Source organism: Aethalodelphis obliquidens, unplaced genomic scaffold (genome assembly GCF_003676395.1).
Source record: "Aethalodelphis obliquidens isolate GAN/ISIS:26980383/991018 unplaced genomic scaffold, ASM367639v1 scaffold27, whole genome shotgun sequence".
Lineage (NCBI taxonomy): Eukaryota > Metazoa > Chordata > Mammalia > Artiodactyla > Delphinidae > Aethalodelphis > Aethalodelphis obliquidens.
Genome location: NW_020837971.1, coordinates 9,230,456 through 9,252,755, shown reverse-complemented (window position 1 = coordinate 9,252,755; position 22,300 = coordinate 9,230,456). Strand labels below are relative to the sequence as shown.

Here is a 22,300-nt window from a genome sequence, read left to right as displayed (position 1 = left end):
CCGCGGAGTGGCTGGGCCCGTGAGCCATGGCCCCTGGGCCTGCATCCGGAGCCTGTGCTCTGCAACGGGAGAGGCCAGAACAGTGAGAGGCCTGCGTACAAAAACAAACAAACAAACAAACAAAAAAACTCTCTTGTACCACAACACAAATACATCTTTCTTTCTTTACTTAAGTAGTATTGTTTTGTGATTTACTTACCCACTTTACAGTATAACATAGAGATCTATATTTGCTATTTTAATACATGCATAGTATACTTACGTATCATAGTTTACTTCTCTATTCTTAATGGATAGTGTCTTAGTCCATTCGGGCTACTGTAACAAAATGCCCTAAACTGGGTGACTTATAAACAACAGCAATTTATTTCTCACAGTTCTGGAGGCTGGCAAGTCCAAGATCAAGGCGTCAGCAGATTAGGTATTTGGTGAGAGCCCCTTTCTTGGTTCATAGATGGCTGTCTTTATTCTGTGAGCTCACAGTGTAGAAGGGGCAAGGGGGCCTTCTCAAGCGTCTCTTATAAGGGCACAAATCCCATTCATGAGTGCTCTGCCCTCATAACCTAATCAGCTGCCAAAGGCTCCCGCCACCTGGGGCATTAGGTTTCAACGTATGAATTGGTGGGCGGAGGGTACGAACATTCAGATGGTAGCAGATGTTTAGATGGTTTAGTGATTTAATTTAGAAATAACAGGGATTTAGCCTTGAATTCGCACATGTGAGTTATAAGTCTTAGGGTTTACTTCCTTAACATGTATTTAATTTAGTATGTTTCCAAGGTGCTCTTTCGTGAAAATGAGATCAGTGTTTTTTTAGACTGTCTTCATTTAAGAATTCTTACTTGTTTGTCTTGACAGCAGCTGTGAAGTTATAATTAATTTACTAAGTAGAATTTTATATTCCAAATGCACACACACACACACCTATAGATGTATATATCATAATATTTTATGATTGAACAAATTGATTATATAATGGTGATATATTGGTAATTTGTATAGTTCTGAAATGTGAACTTTAGTAGAACATGTCACTAGACCTTGCAACCACAAGTTTGAATCAGTGTTTTCCTTGTTCTCTATATGTTAAAAGAAAATTAAAGTATTATATAAGGGAATTATTGCGATACCTTGGTAATATATAGGCTTACAAACTACTGTGATAACAAAATTATAGGCAAACAATACTAGTAAGTATTCCTTTTAAAAGGTACATTGTTAGGGCATTTTCTAATAATAACTATTATCTGATGGTTTCTGGGCATGACATATAGAATCCCAATATAAATGTCAAATGTTATAAATTGTGAAAAAGTGGATTGGCATTTAATTAGATTGCAGACCATTTGAAACAATAATAAGGATGACATTTAAGGGGAGGTTTCAGCTTCTGAGCAGGTCAGTAGCTGTGTATGATGAGGTCAGTAGCTCTAGACGACAGTAGGGTTTTTTAAAAGCTTTGTAAATATACACTTTATTCTTTGTATAATTAACAAGTAGTTTAGAGACTTGACATTCTTATAATGGAAGAAAACCTGCATGTGTGATATTTAAATGATGATATAGAAACATAGGAGTTTAACTTTTTTAGTTTTAAAAGGATTGTTTAATGCAGGTTTAAATGTCGTCTACTTGGATACTGCTCCATATAATATCATATGGTAATAGCCTGTGTTATTAACATTCAAGTAGAAGATTTTTAAAAAAATAAGAAATCACTTGGAAGAGTTTTTATGTTAGGCGCAAGCAGAGGAAACGTATCGGTAGATTCTCTTGAACCAAACGCACTTTAGCTGTAATACAAATACACTGATCCTTTGGGTTACCTACCCTCTTGATTCTTCAGACAGCTTTCCACTCTTTGTTACCTCTCTTCTTATGTTGGTGTATTTTAGGATCACTCCTTCTTTTCATTAAGACAGCTCTCTGACTTGCTTCCCAGACTCATAAGAGCTTGATTTTCTGGGGGCTGTGTCAGGTCAGTAGTAAGTAGTCATGCTGTCTAAGATTCAGTAGGCCATAGTGAAGACAGAGAGAAATGTCAAATAATGGTGTTGTAATTAGCAAATATTTTCAGCAGAAATTTAAAAATGCAGTCGTCAGTTAAAGTCTGCTCAAAAGTCTGTTTAACTGTTGCCACAAAATTGTTGTATAATAGCTACAAAATCTGAGTTGCATGCAATAAGCATTTATTGCTTATACGTCTTGGGGCCTGTGAGGGGCAGCTAGGTGACTTTGCTGACTTTGGCTGGGTTTACTCCACACTAGGCTAGCTGCTGATCTAGGCTGGCTTTAACCATAGTTAATACTCTGTTCTTCATGTCTCTAATCCTGCAGCAGGCTATTCTGAGCTTGGTTTCACAGTGAAGGCAGAGGCACAAGAGAGAAAATAGCCCCGTAAGTGTGGCTCACCAAAGCAACCCAGCCACAGTGCGATACTAAATAGCAAAGGATATGGCTGCAGAAAGAGATGAAGGATTGGGGCCGATTACGCCATCTATCACAAAGCCAAGTTGGGAACTTGACAACAGAAAAAAAGAGTTAATGAGCTTTTCTTTTTAATTCCCAATGGCCTAATCTCCCTTCTTGAATCCTAATAGTGTGTATTAAATTTTTAAAATATTTGTTTGTATTGGGATATAATTGACACACAACATTATATTAGTTTCAGGTGCACAGCCTAACTTTTTTTTTTCTTGTGATGAGAACTTTTAAGATTTTCTCTTTTAGCAACTTTCAGTATACGGTATTGTTAGCTGTAGTCCTCCTGCTGTACATTACATCCCTGGACTTACTGTCTTATAACTGGAAGTTTGTACCTTTTCACCATCTTCACCCATTTCTCCCACCCCTTACCCCTCACCTCTAGCAGCCACCAATCTGTTCTCTTGTATCTATGAGTTTGTTTTGTTTTGTTTTTTAGATTCTACATATAAGTGAAATCAAAGGCTTTTGTTTTCCTCTATCTGACTTATTTTACTTAGTATAATGCCCTCAAGGTCCATCCATGTTGTCACAAATGGCAGGATTTCTTTCTTTTTTTGTAGCTGAATAATATTCCATTATACATATACACCACATTTTCTTTATCCATTCATTTGCCATGGACCGTTAGGTTGTTTCCACATCTTGGCTAGTGTAAGTAATGCTTCAGTGAACATAGGGGTGCATATATCTTTTCCAGATAGTGATTGCATTTTCTTCAGATTGCTGAATCATACGGTAGTTCTGTTTTTAATTTCTTGAGGAACCTCCATACTGTTTTCCACAGTGGCTGTAGCAGTTTACATTCTCACCATCAGTGCACAGGGTTCCCTTTTCTCCACATCCTCTCCAGTACTTGTTATTTCTTATCTTTTTCTTACCAGCCATTTTAACAGGTGTGAAGTGATGCCTCTTTATGGTTTTGATTTGCATTTCTCTGATGATTAGTGATGTTGAGCACTTTTTTATGTACCTGTTTGCCATCTGGGTATCTTCTTTGAAAAATGTCTTTTCAGATCCTCTGCCCATCTTTCAGTCAGACTGGTTTTTGGCTGTTGAGTTGTATGGATACATGATTTGCAAATATTTACTCCTAAGTGTGTATGAAATTTTTATGGCATATGACTATCAGCTTCATAGCCCAAAGAAGGTAGAAATTCATTACTATGATAATTTACTTAATGATTTTAATTAATGTTAATTTACTTTTAAAAATTATGAGCCTTTTTCTGTATGGCCTTATTTGATGACATATATTTATTCCCTTATCATATATTGTATTCTTGAATCTTTGTTGTCCTAAACTTGTTTACATTACCACAAGCATATAATATTAATTTTTCCCCTCTCCTATTTTTCCTTATGTCTTTCATTACAAAATATACTTTCATTTATGTCTTCCTTTATTTCAGAATGTGAACAAATAAAACAAATAGAATTTTCCATGTCAGCTCCAGAAAGTACAAGAAGTAATAAGAGACTTGAAAAGAAACTGGGCATTTGGATCAGGCCCCCATGAGTTTTCACTGCCATGTTAGCACTTTGATACCATGAGGGTTTTTTAAATATATAATTCAGCTTTTCTAGGTGTTGCCATTGACAGGATTAGTCTGAATTACCTGGTCCATTTTTACCGGAATTGGAAGTGATCTTAAAACTATAGAGCTTTTATATCTTTTCAAGCATCTTAGTGATCAAGAAGGTATAATCTTATCCCTGTTTCAAGGTATAGGAATATAATTTAATTCTCTAATGTATACTTCAAATTATACTATTTTAAAGTATGTTTCTGGGAGAGAAAGTTGTCAGCATTTAGTCAGGGTTAGGCTGTGATTCACTCAGAGTACCCTATTCCCTAGTATACAAATACTTATAATGTCATACAAATACTTATAATGACAAAGATATAGCTACACTTACAAATAAGATAGAAAGAAAACCTATATTTACCTCCTAGGGCTGCCATAGGTATCAGCCTAGCGTGACACGAGGCAAGATGGCCTTGCAAATGGAACCAAAGCCAAAACACGCTCAGGGATTGGCTCTTGTAATATCCAGTGTGATGGGATCTCTGAGCCACCAGCATTAGACGTGATTTTAAATTGCAGAGCTGTGGTGGTAGTGGTCGGGAGGGAGGCATGGTTGAAAGGGCAACTATAAAACCCCCAGACAACAGGGACAAATGGAGTACCCATAGAGGAAGACAGTTTTCACAGAGGAGCCTCTGAGAGCTTTCAAGGTACTAGGCTAGTTCTCATATTTCTTCTGAATTTTATGACATATTTGTAACTTCAAGCTGCTGAAAAGCTGAAAATGTATTGCTGTCTACCTGTAGCTTGTGTGCTCCTGCTCTCTCTTATCAGCAGAAAAACAGCAGTCTTAATTTGAAAAAAATGACAAAACAAACAAAAAGACACTTTCTTTTAAAAGTTAGGATGCAAACTAAAATTCAGTGCATTTGAGTATAAAAGAACTCATTTGCATCTTAGAAATTACTGATTGTCTTTTCCCTTTACTATATCAAGCACATAGCAGCTAACTTTTGGGCAGCCAACTTTTACTAAACTCACTAGTATGAACTTGTGCCAATTTAGATTATTTTCTGAGACATACCTAAAAAAATGGTACATATGGAAAGTGTGATAGGGCTACAGAAAATGTTTCTCCTTTGTGGACAGCCTTTTTAAAAAATCAGTTTTCAATGTCTTAGGGTAGGAATTGCTAATCTAGGAGTTCTGTGAAGGGTTTTCAGGGGATCTGTGAACCCCAGGAAATTACAAAATGTTATTTTATATGAGTTTTTTCTGGAAAAATGTTGTAACAGGTTTCAAAGAGGTCTGTGACCCCTCCCCTCAAAGTAACCGAAAAATATCTGGAAAATCTCTCAAATATTTGGAAATTAAATAACATACTTTCAAATAATCTCTGGGTCAAAAGGGAAATATAAAAATATATTTTGAATTAAATAAACATGAGAATATACCATATCAAACTTCCTGGGATGCAGTTAATTTAGGGAAATACATAGCATTAAATGCTTATATGGGGGGCAAAAAAAAAAGATCCCAAATTACTGTTCAAATATTCCACCTCAAGAAACTAGGGCAAAAGAAGACAAATTAAATCCATAGCAGTTTAATTTTCTTTTTAAATTTTCTTTATAATTTTTTTGGCTGAGTTGGGTCTTCGTTGCTGCACGCGAGCTTTCTCTAGTCGCGGTGAGAGGGGGCTACTCTTTGTTGCAGTGCACAGGCTTCTCATTGTGGTGGCTTCTCTTGTTGTGGAGCGCGGGCTCTAGGCACGCGGGTTCAGTAGTTGTGGCATGTGGGCTCAGGCAGTTGGGGCTCGGGGGCTCTAGAGCACAGGCTCAGTAGTTGTGGCGCACAGGCTTAGTTGCTCCGTGACATGTGGGATCTTCCCAGACCAGGGCTTGAACGTGTGTCCCCTGCATCAGCAGGCGGATTCTTTTTTTTCCCCCTAATTTAATTAATTATTTAAGTAATTAATTTATGGCTGCGTTGGGTCTTTGTTGCGGTGCGCGGGCTTCTCACTGTGGTGGCTTCTCTTGTTGCAGAGCACGGCCGCTAGGCACGTGGGCTTCAGTAGTTGTGGCACGCGGGCTTGGTAGTTTGACTCGCAGGCTCTAGAGCTCAGGCTCAATATTTGTGGCGCACGGGCTTAGTTGCTCGTGGAATGTGGGATCTTCCCAGACCAGGGCTAAAACCCATGTCCTCTGCATTGGCAGGCAAATTCTTAAGCACTGTGCCACCAGGGAAGCCACCGCCCCCCCCCCTGCCGTAGCAGTTAACAGAAGGAAATAATAAAGATGAGAGCAGAAATCAAAGAGTTGAAAACAAAACCAATAGAGAAAAATCAATGAAAGCAAAAGCCTGTTCTAGAATTACATGTGACTTCTGTAAAATCAATGTACATGTAGGGGAAGAAAGACTTTCCCTCCACCCTTCTAGGTTTGATGGCTGGGTCTATGAAATAAACTGACAATAGGCAAGTTAACAGGAGAAAAAGAATACAGATTTATTAATTTTTTAATATTGTGTACATGCATTAGGGCATCACAGTATAAAAAAAGTGAATTCCCAAAAAGGGATGAAATTTGAGAGCTTCTACACCCACATAATAAGGAACATATTCCCCATGTTGTACAATATATCCTTGTAGATTATTTTATACGTTAGAGTTTGTACCTCCTAATCCCCTACGCCTATCTTGCCCCTCACCCCCACTGGTAACTATTTATTTGTTCTCTGTATCTGTTAGTCTGCTTCTTTTTTGTTACATTCACTAGTTTGTTATATTTTTTTAGATTCCATGTATAAATTATACAGTATTTGTCTTTGATTTATTTCACTTAGCATATAGATGTTTCATTTCTGTTAATTCAAAACGTATATAAACCCTATCTTTGCCAAGAATCCTATTTAGTTGGGAAATCTAATTTCTAACTGTAATCATTCTAATAACCTTAAAAGAGTAACAGTAATGACAAGGAATATTGCACTCCGGGGAGTTTAGATCCTCTTCCTTCCTTTCTTAAGTGTACAAATAAAATGCTTCAAGAAAATATTAATAGTTTGGAGTTTAGTTACAAATCAGTGAGAGAAATACTTTGTCGTCTTGTGAAGATTTCTGTGTGCTCATTTGGAAAAGTCTCAAGGTATATTATTAGGCTAGAAAAAGAAGGTGAAAATACTACATTTAGTAGTCCCACCTGTAAATAAGATAGATATATAAAATAAATGCTGTTTTATAAAGGCTTTTCTATTTCCTTTTCCTTTTTTAAACAGAAGACCACAAGAAGGTGTTAGTGTATGACCTTGGAGGATTGGACTAAGGATGTGCAGGGAGAACTTTTGTTTTTCAGTTTATACTTTCCAGTTAGCTCTGTTTCACTTTTTACGATACGCACGTTTTTAACAGAAGAAAGAATTTAATTAGCAGCCAAAGGGATTGATCACAATCAGTGGGGCTGAGGAGGCAGGTGCAAGTGGCTTCAAAGCCAACAGAAGTCTGGTAGATGTTTGAAGCAGTTTTAGTTGCAGACTTGGTTATATCACGGGGAAGTGGCACCTTCTGCCCAGGGCCTCTAGTTCTAAGCACTCTGCCTTTTCAGTCTTGCTTATATGCCCGGATTCCTGGATACTGGGAGACTAGAGACTGACTAAATGCTCTGGCTTTCCTAGAATTCCTGTGAGCCCATCTAATATCCTTGAAACTCTAACCTCAACTCTAGATCATGCCAGCCCTTGCAGGATGTAGTGAGGGCTTTGGCCTTCACTCTCAGTGAGAGGGAAGCCGTTTCATGGTTGAACACCGAAGGAGGAAATCTAACTCTAAAGGAAGGATTGAAATGCAAAAAGGAATAGTAAGCACAAACAATTGGTAAATATGTAGGTAATTCTAAGCCTTAGTCTCATAAAATAAGAAATAATAGTGACTAGTTTGGGACATGCAAACAAAAACACCCCCTAAAATACAAGTCCACATCAAAGCTTACAATGAGGAAAGGATAATGAATTTGAAACCATTCTAAAATGCTTGTGTTATTCAGGAGGACTGTAAAGCCATAGATTCTTTGACTTAAGTTGAGTATGAATTTTAACAATTTAATTATGCCACTGAAAGAAGAGAAATAGAATGTATAAATTCTAAGTTAATTGATGGGGAAAATGGGTAAAAAAAAAAAAAGGTACCGGTTCAGTAAAAAGTTGAAAAGTAAACAGAATAAAAAGAAGCAAAAAAAAAAATCATATAAAAAGTTCATAGTAAGATGGATTCCAAATATATCATTGATCACAGTAAATGTAAATAGACTAAACTGGCCAGTGACATTTCTCAAGTTGGATAGAACTAATAATTAAATTTAGTTTTGTGTGATGTACCTAGAACCTAAGGACATATAAAGAATGAAAGTAAAAGACTGGAGAAAAAATATTTCAGGCAAATAGTAATTAGACAAAAGCTGATATAACTATATTAACAGCAGGCAAAATAGACTCTAAAGCAAAAGCATTATTAGGGGTTGGGGAGAGGGTGGTCATAAAATGAGAACAAGAACAATTTACTAGGAGGGTATAAGAATTATGATACACCTTAAGACACAGCCTCAGACTAATAAGACAAAGTGGATGGAATTTCACAGAGAAATTGACAAATCCACTCTCAGAATGGGAAGTTATGGGGTTAAGGAGGTCAATCAGGCCACCGCAGAATGGCAGAGCTACTTCCTTAAGACTTCTCAAGACGCAGGAAGGAAGAGATATGGGGATGTATGTATATGTATAGCTGACTCATTTTGTGATATAGCAGAAACTAACACACCGTTGTAAAGCAATTATACTCCAATAAAGATGTTAAAAAAAGAAAAAGACTTCTCAGACAGTCATAGTCATTTGTGGCAAACACAAACATAGAATGACATCACCAGATTTTGCAAAATAAATTTGTAGTTTAGATAATCATTGCTCTCAATCAGGTAATTAACCTTTTTTTTTCTGGTTTGACATTATAAACAATGCTATTAAGATTAATATTTAGAGAGAGGCTCATTAGCTTGGTGCTCAATAATACATTGGGTTGGCCAAAAAGTTCGTTCAGGTTTTTCCATCAGATGTTACAGAAAAACCCAAAGGAACTTTTTGGCCAACCAATAATTTTATATTATTAAGACTAGTTAAATTGAAAGTTACCTTTAGACTATATATAAAGAACTTCTTTGCTATGAAAATTAATAATGCATACAAGATTATAGGTTTAATTGCATTAGAATTTATATCTCAAAAACCGTGAAAGTACTAGTCTATATACAAATGTATAAACTACTAATTATTTTTTAAAAATTTTTGACTAGCTTAGGCCTTAATAGTGGGATTCTGAGATTTTAGTTTGTCTGTATCCCTAAGGGTAATAAACTTATTTCTTTTGGAAATTCTGTGGTTTGAAATTCAATGTGTATGAAACCTAAATTACCTTGAATCAAAGGGGTCTTATTCTCTATAATATATGTATATGAAAAGAGTTTTCTTGTTGATTAGTAAATTAGTCTTAGTATTCATTATTGGAAACTGGAAAAGGTCAGTATACCTGACAACGAACCGTTTTTTCTTCTTCAAAGAATTAATATACAGACTTATGATTCTAAGTTAAATTAACAAGGCCAGTGTTTTAGGAGCCAGTGATCAGTCATGGGTAGGTGGAAACTCCATCTGTTGTTCAAAAGCGTAAGGTTCTTTGAAGAAAAAAAAAAGTAAAAACTCCAAGTGATCCATTCCTAGCAAATTGTGTTTGCCTTCCCTACCCACTGTAGTTATCAAATCCCATGTGCCAGGTGGAGTTTTTGACATAAAGGACAGGAGCTTGGGAAAAGATATAGAGGAGGTTGATGAGAAAGGTAGGTTGATGAGAAAGGTAGGTTGATAAAAGGGTCTTCTAACAGTAATACAGGGTGTCTCAGCAGTACAGCTTTGAATTACAAAGCTATATTTGATCCCTGTGTGCTGGTTTTACTCACCTCTTGTCTGTAAACAAGATTTGATTTCAAGCTTTTTAGTTATATGTTAATTGTCCAAAAGGGAACCCATCTCAAGTTGTCATCTCTTTGATATTAGATCTGTGTGAAGGTTTAGTCTGATGTCAAGATGTAGTATTACCATTGAATCTATTCTGTAGTTGAATGTACCTGTCCTTATTTTCAGTTAGACAAATATGTAGTAACACCTCTTTTTTTATCAAGTAGTCAAATATTTGACAAACTCAACTGTCTGAAATATAAATAAGAACCAGAAAAGAACTAAAAACATCCTTTGAACTTCTAGAATTGATGTCACAGTGTCCATGCACTAAAATATAAACTTAATTTATGGGGAAGTCTCCTAGCTTGCATGTGGTTAGTCCTCTAGCTTCCCACTTCGCAGCAAGTTATACCAAGATGAGGGGAGATAAGATCAAAAAGGGGAAACTGACACCTTAAGAATAAGATTAGGATTCTTGAAATCATCAAAATTTAAAGAAAAAGGAAAAGGAAACACAAAATTTCAAGAGATATGGTAACCTAAAGCTGTTTAACAAGTGAAGGGGCAAGCAGCCATATATACCCTATGAAGCTCTGATAGAATTACTTTTAAAATAAAGATGTGTAATAGCACAAAAACACCACTCACTAGTGAACACATACAAAGGTTGAGTAGAATTTGACTTCTTAAGGTATAAGTTCAATGTGTCTTATTTATGAAACCAGAAAAGTATTGACATACAGTGTAGCGAGATTTTCGTAAAAATATTTTCTGATAGTTTTAGCACCTAAGAAAATTAATTTTATTTGTCAGGGAAGTTTAGTTAGGTTGACATGCCAGGAAAATGAAGAATTGCTGTGTAAACCTGTGGATTTGTCCTCTGCTATATAGATTTGCAGAAACATGCCTATGTCTGAATTTCAAATGCAATTCAATTTCTAATGTATTACAAACTGTATTTAGTGTCAGGGATGTTAGATAGTAATTTAATTGTGAATGTGTGTGTGTATATATTTTTAATGCGATTAATTGGCATGTTATAATAAGCTAAGTGATATTTAATTATAATTCTTTTATTCTTTACTCTAAACCAGGTAATCTATGATGAAAGCATTTGATAAGTAAATATAAATAAAAATTATTTTAATCTGTGTCACAGATTAGTAGATCAAAAGAGATTATCTTTTCCAGAAATCTTCTTTTGGGGAAGTAAACAGTAACCAAAGCAGTTTATTTTCTTATATTATCTTAAATCTTTCAGGGATGGAATTGTACATCTTTCATTTTTATAATGGAGGAAATTATCTTGTATAACACTTTCTAAGTGTGTTCTACAAATGAACCTTTTAGATTGTATGGAATTCTACAGTGCTTTTTAGTAGTATTCTGGTAATTTTGCACGTTATGTAATGCTTCATACTATTTTTTAATATTTTTGCTTTATTTCTTTCCAGTTTTTTTTCTGAGACAAAACTGCTGCACAGACAAATCTGCTTTTTTTTGTTTGTTTTTTTACAGTTAACACTATACCGTAAGCACCTCCCATTGTTGTTTGTTCCAGCATGTGAATTGTTTCACATACCCAACTATTCTCTTATTCTTAGACATGTAGTATTTTCCAATTTCTCTGTTTTATAAATAACATTATCCTTGTGCATATAGCTTTACTATTTTCTTAGGATACATTTCTGACAGCGGGCTATGAAAGGATACAGCAGTTTTGAGGCTCTTGGAATATATTGCTTATCAGCGTCTCTTGACCTAGAAAGCATTTAGGTGAACCATAGAATACCCTTAGAGTCATTGGCCCAGATGTCCAGGAAAACTCATATGACATCACTCGGGGATTACAAATAGATTTCATCTCCTGTGTCTAAGAGATTTGTAGTCGCTACCTGGAGCATTGTGTTACGAGGCCATAACAGGGCCACAGTTGATTACTGATGTCTTCTGTGTGTGGGGGTGGGGGTGGGGGGTGCAATTGGAGAGTTAGCTATTTGCCCTTTATACACTCCATTAGAATAAAAACATTAATAATACTTTGCCGTTTGCGTGTAATTTTTTTTTTTGCTGTGAACTCCAAAATTGGATAAAAAGCATGCATTAGGTCAAAAGAATTTGTTCTAATATAAATATGACATTACATTTTAAAATTTGGTAATTGTAATCCAAATACACTCACCACTTTCAGAAAAATAAGCATAGATACAACCATAACTGAAGGTTGATCAGAGCTTATTTCAAAGTTTTTGTTAAAATATCTGATTTAATATAAAAATGTTTTGACTTGTTTTTATTCAGGAAGCATTGTAGATTAGTATACATTTCGCATTGTTCGGTTTTAAACCTATGAAATTCTAATACATACGTTTTTCCTCATTTGTTTTACATATGATTGCAAGAAATGTTTAGAAGAATTGTGACCAAATCCATATAAAAAGGAGTTATCCTGTACCATTGACATTTCTTAGCAGTAATGGAAATTACGGATAAATAGAACACTAGTGGTATTTCCATAATATCTGGAAAGTAACTTAACTGTATGTAACTCATAACTAATCCGTAATATATTTTCTTGTTCTTTTTAGACATTCTTCTAAATCACCAACTTTATAATTTCCCCAAAAGTAATTTTCAGTAGATTATCTGAATAGAAATTTAAAGCTCTCATCCAACTCGTCTCTTGAATTGTCAGTTTTATTTCTTTTACTTGTAGCCCTCAGCTGTGATGTTAGGGCGATCTTGGGGTCATTTCATCTACAAATTAAAAATTATATAAAAACATTCTTCATGTTAACAGTATAACTTATCATCGTTTCAGGACTTTAATCTCAGTTGTTTCTCATGCATTGAATTCACACAAAGTTCCTAGTGAGCAGATGTACAGAATTAGAATTTGTGAAAAACACTTTCTTCAGATAATTAAAAAGGAATAGTAAGTCTTGTTTGCACATAGGAACCATTTTAATTATTAAGGATTCCTTTAGCCTTGGGAGTCCCTTTCTTTTCGTGTGTGTGTGTGTGTGTGTGTGTGTGTGTGTGTTTGAAAACTCAAATGCTGCTCTTTTGCTTTCTGACGTCTTTCCAGGCTGTATTATTAAATAGTGTACCATGATGCACCAGTATGTACATTTCTCATAGTTTAGAATATTGAATCTCTTACTGCTTTTACCTTTCTAGTTCCCTAGTTCCTAATGCTTCACAGCCAAAACTGTGTTTTTGCACCTCCATACAATTTTATTCGTCTCAAATAAGGTGAACTTTGAAAAAGCAGCAATGAGGAACCATTATTCTGGCCCTTTAGTTATTCAACAGATACGTAATGAGCATCTTCTACTTGCTGAATGTACACGTGAATTCGTGAAAAGTAAGTTTTAAGGAGATCAAATGAAGGAACTAGCTTGAAAAAGTAAAAGTTAAAATGGCTGAAGATGGCTGGAGGCTTCTGAAATAGAGAATGCCTACTCTGGACAAGATGCTTTCTTACCATAAGCAAAAAGGAGCCAAAATAATTTAGTCTGTACCTCTAGATAGTTTCAGTGGCTTTTGTTTCCAGTTCCTCAGCCCTAGTCTGTGCCTGTAGTCCCTCACCAGTACTGAGCGAGGTAGAGCTTGGAGGAGTGGATTGTAGGGGAAAGGACTAAGCAAAGGATAAGTGAGAAGAAAATGAGAACCAGACATAGAATTGTCTGGAGATAAAAATGGTAATGCCTTGGGACTTTCCTGGTGGTCCAGTGGTTAAGACTCTGCGCTTCCACTGCAGGGGGTACAGGTTCCATCCTTGGTTGGGGAATTAAGATCCCGCAAGCCGCATAGCCAAAATAAAAGGTAGTGCCTTACATTGCTAAGGCATTTTACAGTTTACAAAGCATACTTTGGTCTTGACTATATTGTTAGTTTCCTGTTGCAGATAAAGAAATCGAAGCCATAAGTTACTCAGCAAGTGGTAGAGAAAAGCTAGATTCCCAAGTCTAGTGTTCATTTTATTGCAGGCATTCTAGGAACAATAGGAGAATGGGTAAAACAAACTCAGATAAATTCATACAATGGAATATCACACAGCAATAAAAAGGAACAAACATGGGTAAAAACCAGTAACATTATGCTGAGTGGAAAAAGCTTTACATTCATATACCCAAAAAAACTTTATGTAAAGATATAGAATAGATTAAACTAATCAGTGAGATGAAGTCAGTGGTAACAAATATAGTGACGTCTTCAAGTTATTTTGAGATGCATCAAAAATATAAAATGGGGGCTTCCCTGGTGGCGCAGTGGTTGAGAATCCACCTGCCAATGCAGGGGACGTGGGTTCGACCCCTGGTCTGGGAAGATCCCACATGCTGCAGAGCAGCTAAGCCCGTGCACCACAGCTACTGAGCCTGTGCTCTAGAGCCTGTGAGCCACAACTACTAAGCCCACCTGCCACAACTAGTGAAGCCCCCGTGCCTAGAGCCCGTGCTCCGCAACAGGAGAAGCCACTGCAATGAGAAGCTCGTGCACCGCAATGAAAAGTAGCCCCTGCTCACCACAACTAGAGAAAGCCCGCACGCAGCAATGAAGACCCAACACAGCCAAAAATAAATAAATAAAATAAATTTATATTAAAAAAATAAAATGGATAGAGGGATGGATAACATAAGCAAGTGTTATAAAATGTTGTAGAATCTAGGTGGTCAGTATGTGGGTGTTCACTGTGCAAGTCTTTAAGTGTTCATAATAAAATGTTAGAAAAAATAAATTGTACCTTACTTTTAGTGGTTTTGAAAATATGTGTGAGCAAAAATAAAAATTTTTTGCCAAGAAGAACACAGCAGGAGGCAGCAGGAGCTGGTAAAAGACTGAATAATATGTGAAATACTGTCTTTGGAACTCGTTAAAAATATCTTTCCATATTGTCTGTGAATGTAGCCCCACTTAAAAGCCAAGACTTATCAAACCAGAAGAGTGGGGTTGAGTGGGAAGTGGGATGGAGGACCTTTCTGGAGTGATGTGGTTAGCATTACACAAGTAAAGCAGTTTACCAAATCTCAATGAATTGTACACTAAATGTCTGCATTTCATCACATATAAATTTTACCTTAAAAGTAACAAAAAAAAAACAAAACGGAAGTAAATATTGAATTCCAGTTAATTATACACATGCTTAACTGTTTTGGGGTTAAGTATACTGATCTCTAAAACTTATTTTGAAATGAATCAAAAATATAAAATGAGTTGAAGATAGGTGATAGGTATGTGATATAAAACAAATTGTAGAGTGTTAATTGTGAAGTCTAGGTTATCAGTATATGGGAATTCACTATATAGTTTTTATAACTTGAAGGGGAAGAAGACAAGGAACTAAGTAAGAGTCCAGGTATTGAAGCAATCATCTATATAAATATTGAATTGATTAAGAGTTTTTACAGGAGTAAGTAGCAGTGAACACACCTAGGGCCCAGATCTTGGTCTCTAATACCACTTCCCACTAAAAGAAACCAGAACTTTTTGGAAACATAGCAGATGCCAGATAAAAGTATTGTTAACAATGTAAATTTATGAAGTCGATGACTGAACTGAGGTTTCGTAAAAGAGTAGTGCTATGCTTAGGAAATATCCACTGAAATGGGACAAAGGGCCATAATGTATGTATGATTCAGAAAAAAATATATGCATATACGTGTGTGTGTGTGTGAAAGAGAAGGAAAGACTATGAATAATAAAGCAAATGAGATCAAATGTTAGCAATAGGTAAATCTGAGTAAAGCATAAATGGGTGTTCCTTGCACTATTTTTATTTTTGTAACATTTTGTAAGTTTGAAATTATTTTCCCCAAAAAGTTTATGACAGGAGTGGTGCTGGAGAGAAACAGGGTGATCCACTTAGCTGAGGTGTTGGACTGATTCTATTCTGTGCTGTCAGGCCAAGATAAGCAGCGTATTATTTTTGTTTCCAATCTTCTAGTGTTATATTTTCACTTTGATGTTTAAATTTTGTTCTTTGGTTTTGGCACAGTGATATTTCATTTTTAGTTCTTTTATATTATCATTGTTTTGCTCCTGTAACTATAGTATTTTCTTCATTGAACTTTGTAGAGTTATTTAACTGAGCCATCTAATCTTAACCTTAGTTTTCACTAGGCTCTCAGGGTATTCATTGATAACCCTTGTAGTGTGGGAATTTTTATTTTTATACTTTTTAAAAACCAGCTTTATTAAAATATAATTCACCCATTTCAAGTGTAGAAATCATTGTTTTTTAGTATATTCACAATCAACTTTAGAACATTTCATCACCCCAAAAAGAAACCTCCTACCCATTAGCAATCACTCCCCATTTACCCCTCTTCCAATTACTAATCTACTTTTTGTCTCTGTGGATTTGCTTATTCTGGATATTTCATGTAAATGTAATCATTTAATATGTGGCCTTTTGTAAGTGGCTTCTTTTTACTTGCAAGGTACTTCCATGTTGTAGCATGTATCAGAACTTCATTCCTTTCTTTTTGCTGAGGAACATTGCATTGTATGGATATACTACATCTTATTTTTATTTATCCATCCATCAGTTGGTTGACATTTGGGTTGTTTCAATTTTGAGGCTGTTATGCTATGGAATATTGCTTCTGTGAATAGTTGTATACATGTTTTTATTTCTTTTGTGTATACATCTAAGAGTCGAATTGCTGGGTGTATTTTCACTCTGTTTACCTTTAAGGAACTGCCAGGCTGTTTTCCAGAGTGTCTACTCCATTTTAAAATCCCACCAGCAATGCACAAGAGTTCCAGTTACTCTACATCATGGCCAACATTTGTTATTATCTGTCTTTTTTCTTATAGCATCCTAATAGGTGTAAAATAGGCCTTTCTATACTTTTAAACCCTAAAACTATGATCAATTATTATCAATAAAATAATCTCCATCCTTTTCTAGCAGTGAGCCTGTCTCTTTATTAAATATGGAATACATAAAATAAGTGGAAATAAGATAGCATCAGAAAGGTTCTTTTCCCATTTCTTTGTTATCACTTCAAAATTATTTGGAGAGAATCTCAAGAGAAGAGAGATTGATTTTTAAAAATTGTACAGCTAGAACTCATAGTTTCTAAATGCCTATTATAGACAGGTACATATTTAGCATCTAACCCCTGAGTCTACGATAACCATTGATGCCACTGACCATTGCCACTGTAGTCTCCAAAGTGGCTTCAGGAGCTTTTCCCCACCCTCACCATAGCTCGGAGCCCATCATCTGCTGTCTCCTGGGAGCTCAGAGCTTCTATTAGTATTAGTTTACCACATTATAGATTAAACTGGGCTATATGGGCTCGTCTGAGGTCTAACCATTGATTTTTAACATAGTTTCTACAGGAAAAATATGGCTTTTTTTTTTTTCAGCCTACTAACTTACAAATGACCATTTAGGACACAACCTGATTGTAATTTGGTAACTATCTGTCCATGAGGAAAGGCAAAATAAGCTGGAGTTATTTAACCTAATGTCAGAAAACTTTATGTTGACTTAAAGCCATCATCATGGATTATAACTTCAATGAAGGATTATTCTCTTTATTTTAAATGCAGTTTTTTATGTTTTTAAATTGTATTTTGTTGCCGTAAGTAGGAATTGATAAAGTGGGAATTTAATTTTGAAAATTTGTGTGTATCAAAGGAGAGTAGAAAGAAAAACAGTATTTCTTTCTCTCATATTTTATTTTTGTCACTGTAACAAAGGGAAGATGCTCTTATTTTCACCTCTCCCGTAAAAGGCCAATTTTTCATGTTTGAGATGTGCATCCATATGTATAGTTACTTGCCTCATGTTTTATTTTCCTGATCAAGTTTAATTGACCTTTAAATACTAATTGTTATAGAGGATTGGATTAAAACCTGATTAATATGAGAATCATTTATAGGTGGATTTTTTTCTTAAATGGAACTATAATAGTTTTAGATTAATTCAGTAAAAATTCCATGTCCTTTTCCCTAAAATGCATTAGTACCACTCCTACTGATCATCCATACATGGTATAATCCTAAGCAACTTCCTTTTGAATCTACGAAAAAATGAGTGTAATACCCTCTTTTTACCACTCATTTCATTAGGCTATTATGATGGCTGTCAAATGTACATAGGATGTAGGTTTACTTTTATTCCTTCCTCCCTCCCTTCCTTCTTTTTTCTTTCCTTCTCTGCTTTCTTTTTTTGGATGGCTTATTTCTCAGGTTTTTAATAGAAAAACTGTTGGCAGAAGGTATTCCCTAGAAATACTATGCTGATGTATCAAAATAACAGCACATCCTGGGCTTTTAGGTTGCACTTACCTCAGGAGTCCACCAGCTATGAAGTACTGATGAAGGATGTTCTTGCTATGCAAGACTAATTAGACTTCCAGGTCCATGGTGTTAAATCTACAGAGGTACCTGGCTATGCCTGAAGTCCAAAGCTTGACCTGAATATTTCCAATTAACATTTTCTTTTTCAGGGGACCATGAACTTCCCCCCAGTAAATATGAACTGTCATTTTGGTAATTTCTTTTTGTGTTGAATTCTTACAGCTCTCCACCCAAGGAGATGCAAGTCAGGTGATTGGACCTCTTACCGAAGGGCAGAGAAGAAATGTGGCAGTAGTGAATTCACTATATAAGTTGCACCAATCGGTAACAAAGGTAACCTTTATTTTAATTAAGTTCTTTTGACTTAATTTCAAGTTCTTCTTGCCTTAAATTTAGACAATAATGAGTTATTATTTAATTTTTTGCAGAAGAATACAATGAAAATGTGATTGTAAAGTAAGCTGAGGCATGAACTTTTTCTAAACAGTCCGATCCTGGCCTCTGTTGTTTGTATGACTTTTTGTCTGTACAGTTAGTTTAAAACACATGAACTGTAGATCCTCAAGGTTGCTTGGTATAGTTAAGTTTATTGAACAGATGATTTAAAGGTAAATTACTTGTGTTTTATACCCATTAAACCACATAATTTGGTATCATATGGGTGGTAGTAAATTATAGCAAATCTAGTAATAGTAAGAACTCGTAAGCCCTCTAATATGTCAGAAAGGTTCTACCTTTGTACAAAAAAGCGGGGGAGGAGATGCATTAAAAACAGTGAACTCGTATGTTATAATCATTGAAGACTATTTATGAGTAAAAAATATTTTTTTTGCTATTGATCTAATACTTGTTTAAAAAGTGACTGAATTTTAACTTGTTTGCCTTTATATATTATGTCTAAGATGAACTGTAAACATAATTATTAGGAAAGCAACACTTTCAACCCCTTCTTTGATTCTTGAGTTGCTTGTGTTTACTCTCTATTAATGATTTTCAAAATATTTGGTAAGTAGAGAGATAGTTAGAAGACCTGAAAAAGCCAAAGGTTAGATGATGTTCTTAAAACCTTGACCTCTAATATGAGCTTTTATATGCTAGATTGTATTTTAGAATAATTATAAGTGACAGTTTTTCATTTACTTAAATTTTTTAACAAGTCCTTTTATCAATTAGGGGTTTCCAAAATTTGTATTTTGCACACTAAACAAAATATATTTAAAGGGTTATTAACAGGTAAATCTCAGAAAAATAAATAACAAAAGTAAATGAAAAGAATATATGATATAGTTTCCATTTCCTTTAATTATTACTCTAAAGAACCAAAAGCAATGCAAAGTTGTATTTATTTAGCCTGATTTAAATGTCTTTATTGATCATTTCAGAATTTTCATAATGTTGGTATTGATTTGTAAAAAGGGAAACATTTGACATTTACTTGTTAAACATTATAGTCAGCCTACAAAGGGTGATTTTTTTTTAAGAAATAAGTAAATATGACTTTAAACTGACTTTTTCAAGTTAAAACTTTATAATTAAGGAAAGCTAGCTATTAGAATTCTTAATGTTTCAGTTATTTGAAGTAGATATTTGCCTTATACAGGAAAACATTTTTAAACCTATCCTAACTACTAAACACTAATGGATTTTTAAAACATGTATGAGATACTACTCTAAAGTAATGATAATATTTTATATGTGGCTTGTGGAAACAGTTTTATCATGTGATGATCAAAATTAGTATTTATAAAAATAAATAACTTAAGCAAAACTATAACTGGATTTGTTCTAGGTGGTTTCCAGTCAGAGCTCATTCCCACCAGCAGCTGAGCAAACTATAATTTCAGCCCTAAAGGTAAAAGAATGTAATTTAATCTTTGACTCTATAGATTAGAATAGGTTTTAGAATTATTTGTTTGGATGAGTGGGAGATGTCACATTTTAAAAATAATTCAGAATCTTCTCCATATGCCAAAGTAGCATGTTGATGATTATCCTAAAGAGAGAGGCTACATGTGTGTTTATATTTTTCTAGAATTTAAAAATAGACCCTGTTGGTGTCTACAGACTGTGTTGCATTTATGATAATTGTATCATAAGCAAGAGAAGCAAAAGAGTTATAAGTATGCACTGTGTCTCAGGGCAGTGCAGCCCAGTATTATCCCAGTAAAGCAGTGGTTCTCCACCAGGGCGATTTTTGTCGCCTATGGGACATTTAACAATATCTGGAAACATTTTTGATTGTCATGACTTGGAGTGGGGTGCTCCTGGCAGCGCCAGGAATCCTGTCAAGCATCCTGCAGTGTACAAGCCAGCTCCCCACAGCACAGAATTATCAGGCCCAAAAATGTCAGTTATGCCAAGGCCTGGAAACTCTACTAAGGCCACATAGTAAAATAAAGACTCTGGAGCTCAACTGCCTGTGTATGAATCCCATCTCAACTATTTAACTAGCTGTATGACCTCAGACAAGTTAATAAGTTTTCTCTTGCTTTAGTTTCTGCATCTATTGATATAAAATGGTACAGTATACCTACACAAAGGTAGTAAATGTCAACTGTTAGATTGAATTTAGATCACTTGGGTAGAGTTAAGAGAGAGAAAGAGGGAAGGAGAAAGAGAGATGGTCTACTACCAGTAAACTCCAAGGAGAAATATTCAGAGAGTAAAGAGGATACAAAGAAAGAACAATCATTGAGGAAGAAAATTGGGAGAGGACAGTGTCACAAGTCCTGAAGGAGAAGGGAAATTCCGAGGTCAAGTGCTGTCCATGGGTGACATGGATGGGGATTTAAGGCTGCAAAACTTAAGGACACTAAATTCATATATGAGGTAGGAGGAGACAGTCTGTTTTCCTCCAACATAGAAAAAGTACGCTTGGATGTTTTCTCTGAATCCTTTTCTTTTTCCCAATGTACTTATCTCATTATGATGAAGTAGTATTAGAGCTGCCATAATAAAAATATTTGTTTTTAGTAAGAGTTGTCCAGTTTATTGATAATCAAAAAATACTGTAAAATCGGGCCAATAAGACAAACCAAAAGGTTTGTTTTATTCTTGCTTCCAGGCAGGGAATACATGTAGTCTTTTTTTTTTCAATATGTAGTTACTCATTTGTCTTTATCTTCTGGCCATAGCTGTCAAACATTTTTTGATCACTACTCAAGATAAGTAACATTTTACATTGTACCCCATACATACTATCTAATCATTTATAAATATATACACATATATAATTGCATATATATAGAATATGCACTTATACACGTGGTTTGAGAAAGTCCATTCTGTAGGTTAAGAGAGAGTTGCCTACACTTTGCCTGATGATGAAAGTCTCCTGGACAAGTCAAAAATAGAAGTTCTTCAGACACTGTAATTCATTGTTGGGTAGACTTTCTGTATCTGTATTTTTAACTTACAATAAAAGTTATTATTTAGTCTAATTTATCTACTCTGCTGTCCAGCATGATTTTTCCCCAATTCAAAGCTTTAACCACTTTTTTTTTTTCATTGCTTAAAACTCATTGTTGGTTTCCTAGTCCCTTCAGGATATATTCCCATCTCCTTAGCAGCCTACGCAGAGTACATCTGCTTTCTGTCTCTCTTCCACATAGGCAGCCACCTCATACCCTGTGTTGAACACCTGCGGTTCCCCAAATGTGTCAACTTCCCTAGGCTCCTGTGCCTTTGGCATATGGCCCCCACCAGCCTCCCACCCTCCCCCAACACACACACTTGGTTCTTAACCCATTTTGATCTTTGAAATTCAGTTCACACAACACCTTTGGTTTTTTAAATCCTTTCAATATAAGTTGGGTGTCTCTCCCATCTTCCCATAGCACTCTGTAGAGCACTGATATCACGACAACTTGTTACCTTTTGTCACTAGATTGTGAGCTCCCTGAGGGCAAACTGTAAGTGCATACACACACACACACACACACACACACACACACACACACACACACACA

At 35.3% G+C, this 22,300-nt stretch overlaps 1 protein-coding gene across 3 annotated transcripts in view; it reads left to right on the top strand.

The window, feature by feature from the left end:
- COG5 (component of oligomeric golgi complex 5) overlaps positions 1 to 22,300 on the top strand; it is a 275,728-nt gene that overhangs the window by 223,495 nt on the left and 29,933 nt on the right. For all 3 annotated transcript variants that reach the window (XM_027123902.1, XM_027123901.1, XM_027123903.1), the window contains exons 15-16: positions 18,555 to 18,665; positions 20,122 to 20,184. In XM_027123902.1, the coding sequence (XP_026979703.1) occupies positions 18,555 to 18,665; positions 20,122 to 20,184 (174 nt within the window). The remainder of the gene's footprint in view (positions 1 to 18,554; positions 18,666 to 20,121; positions 20,185 to 22,300) is intronic.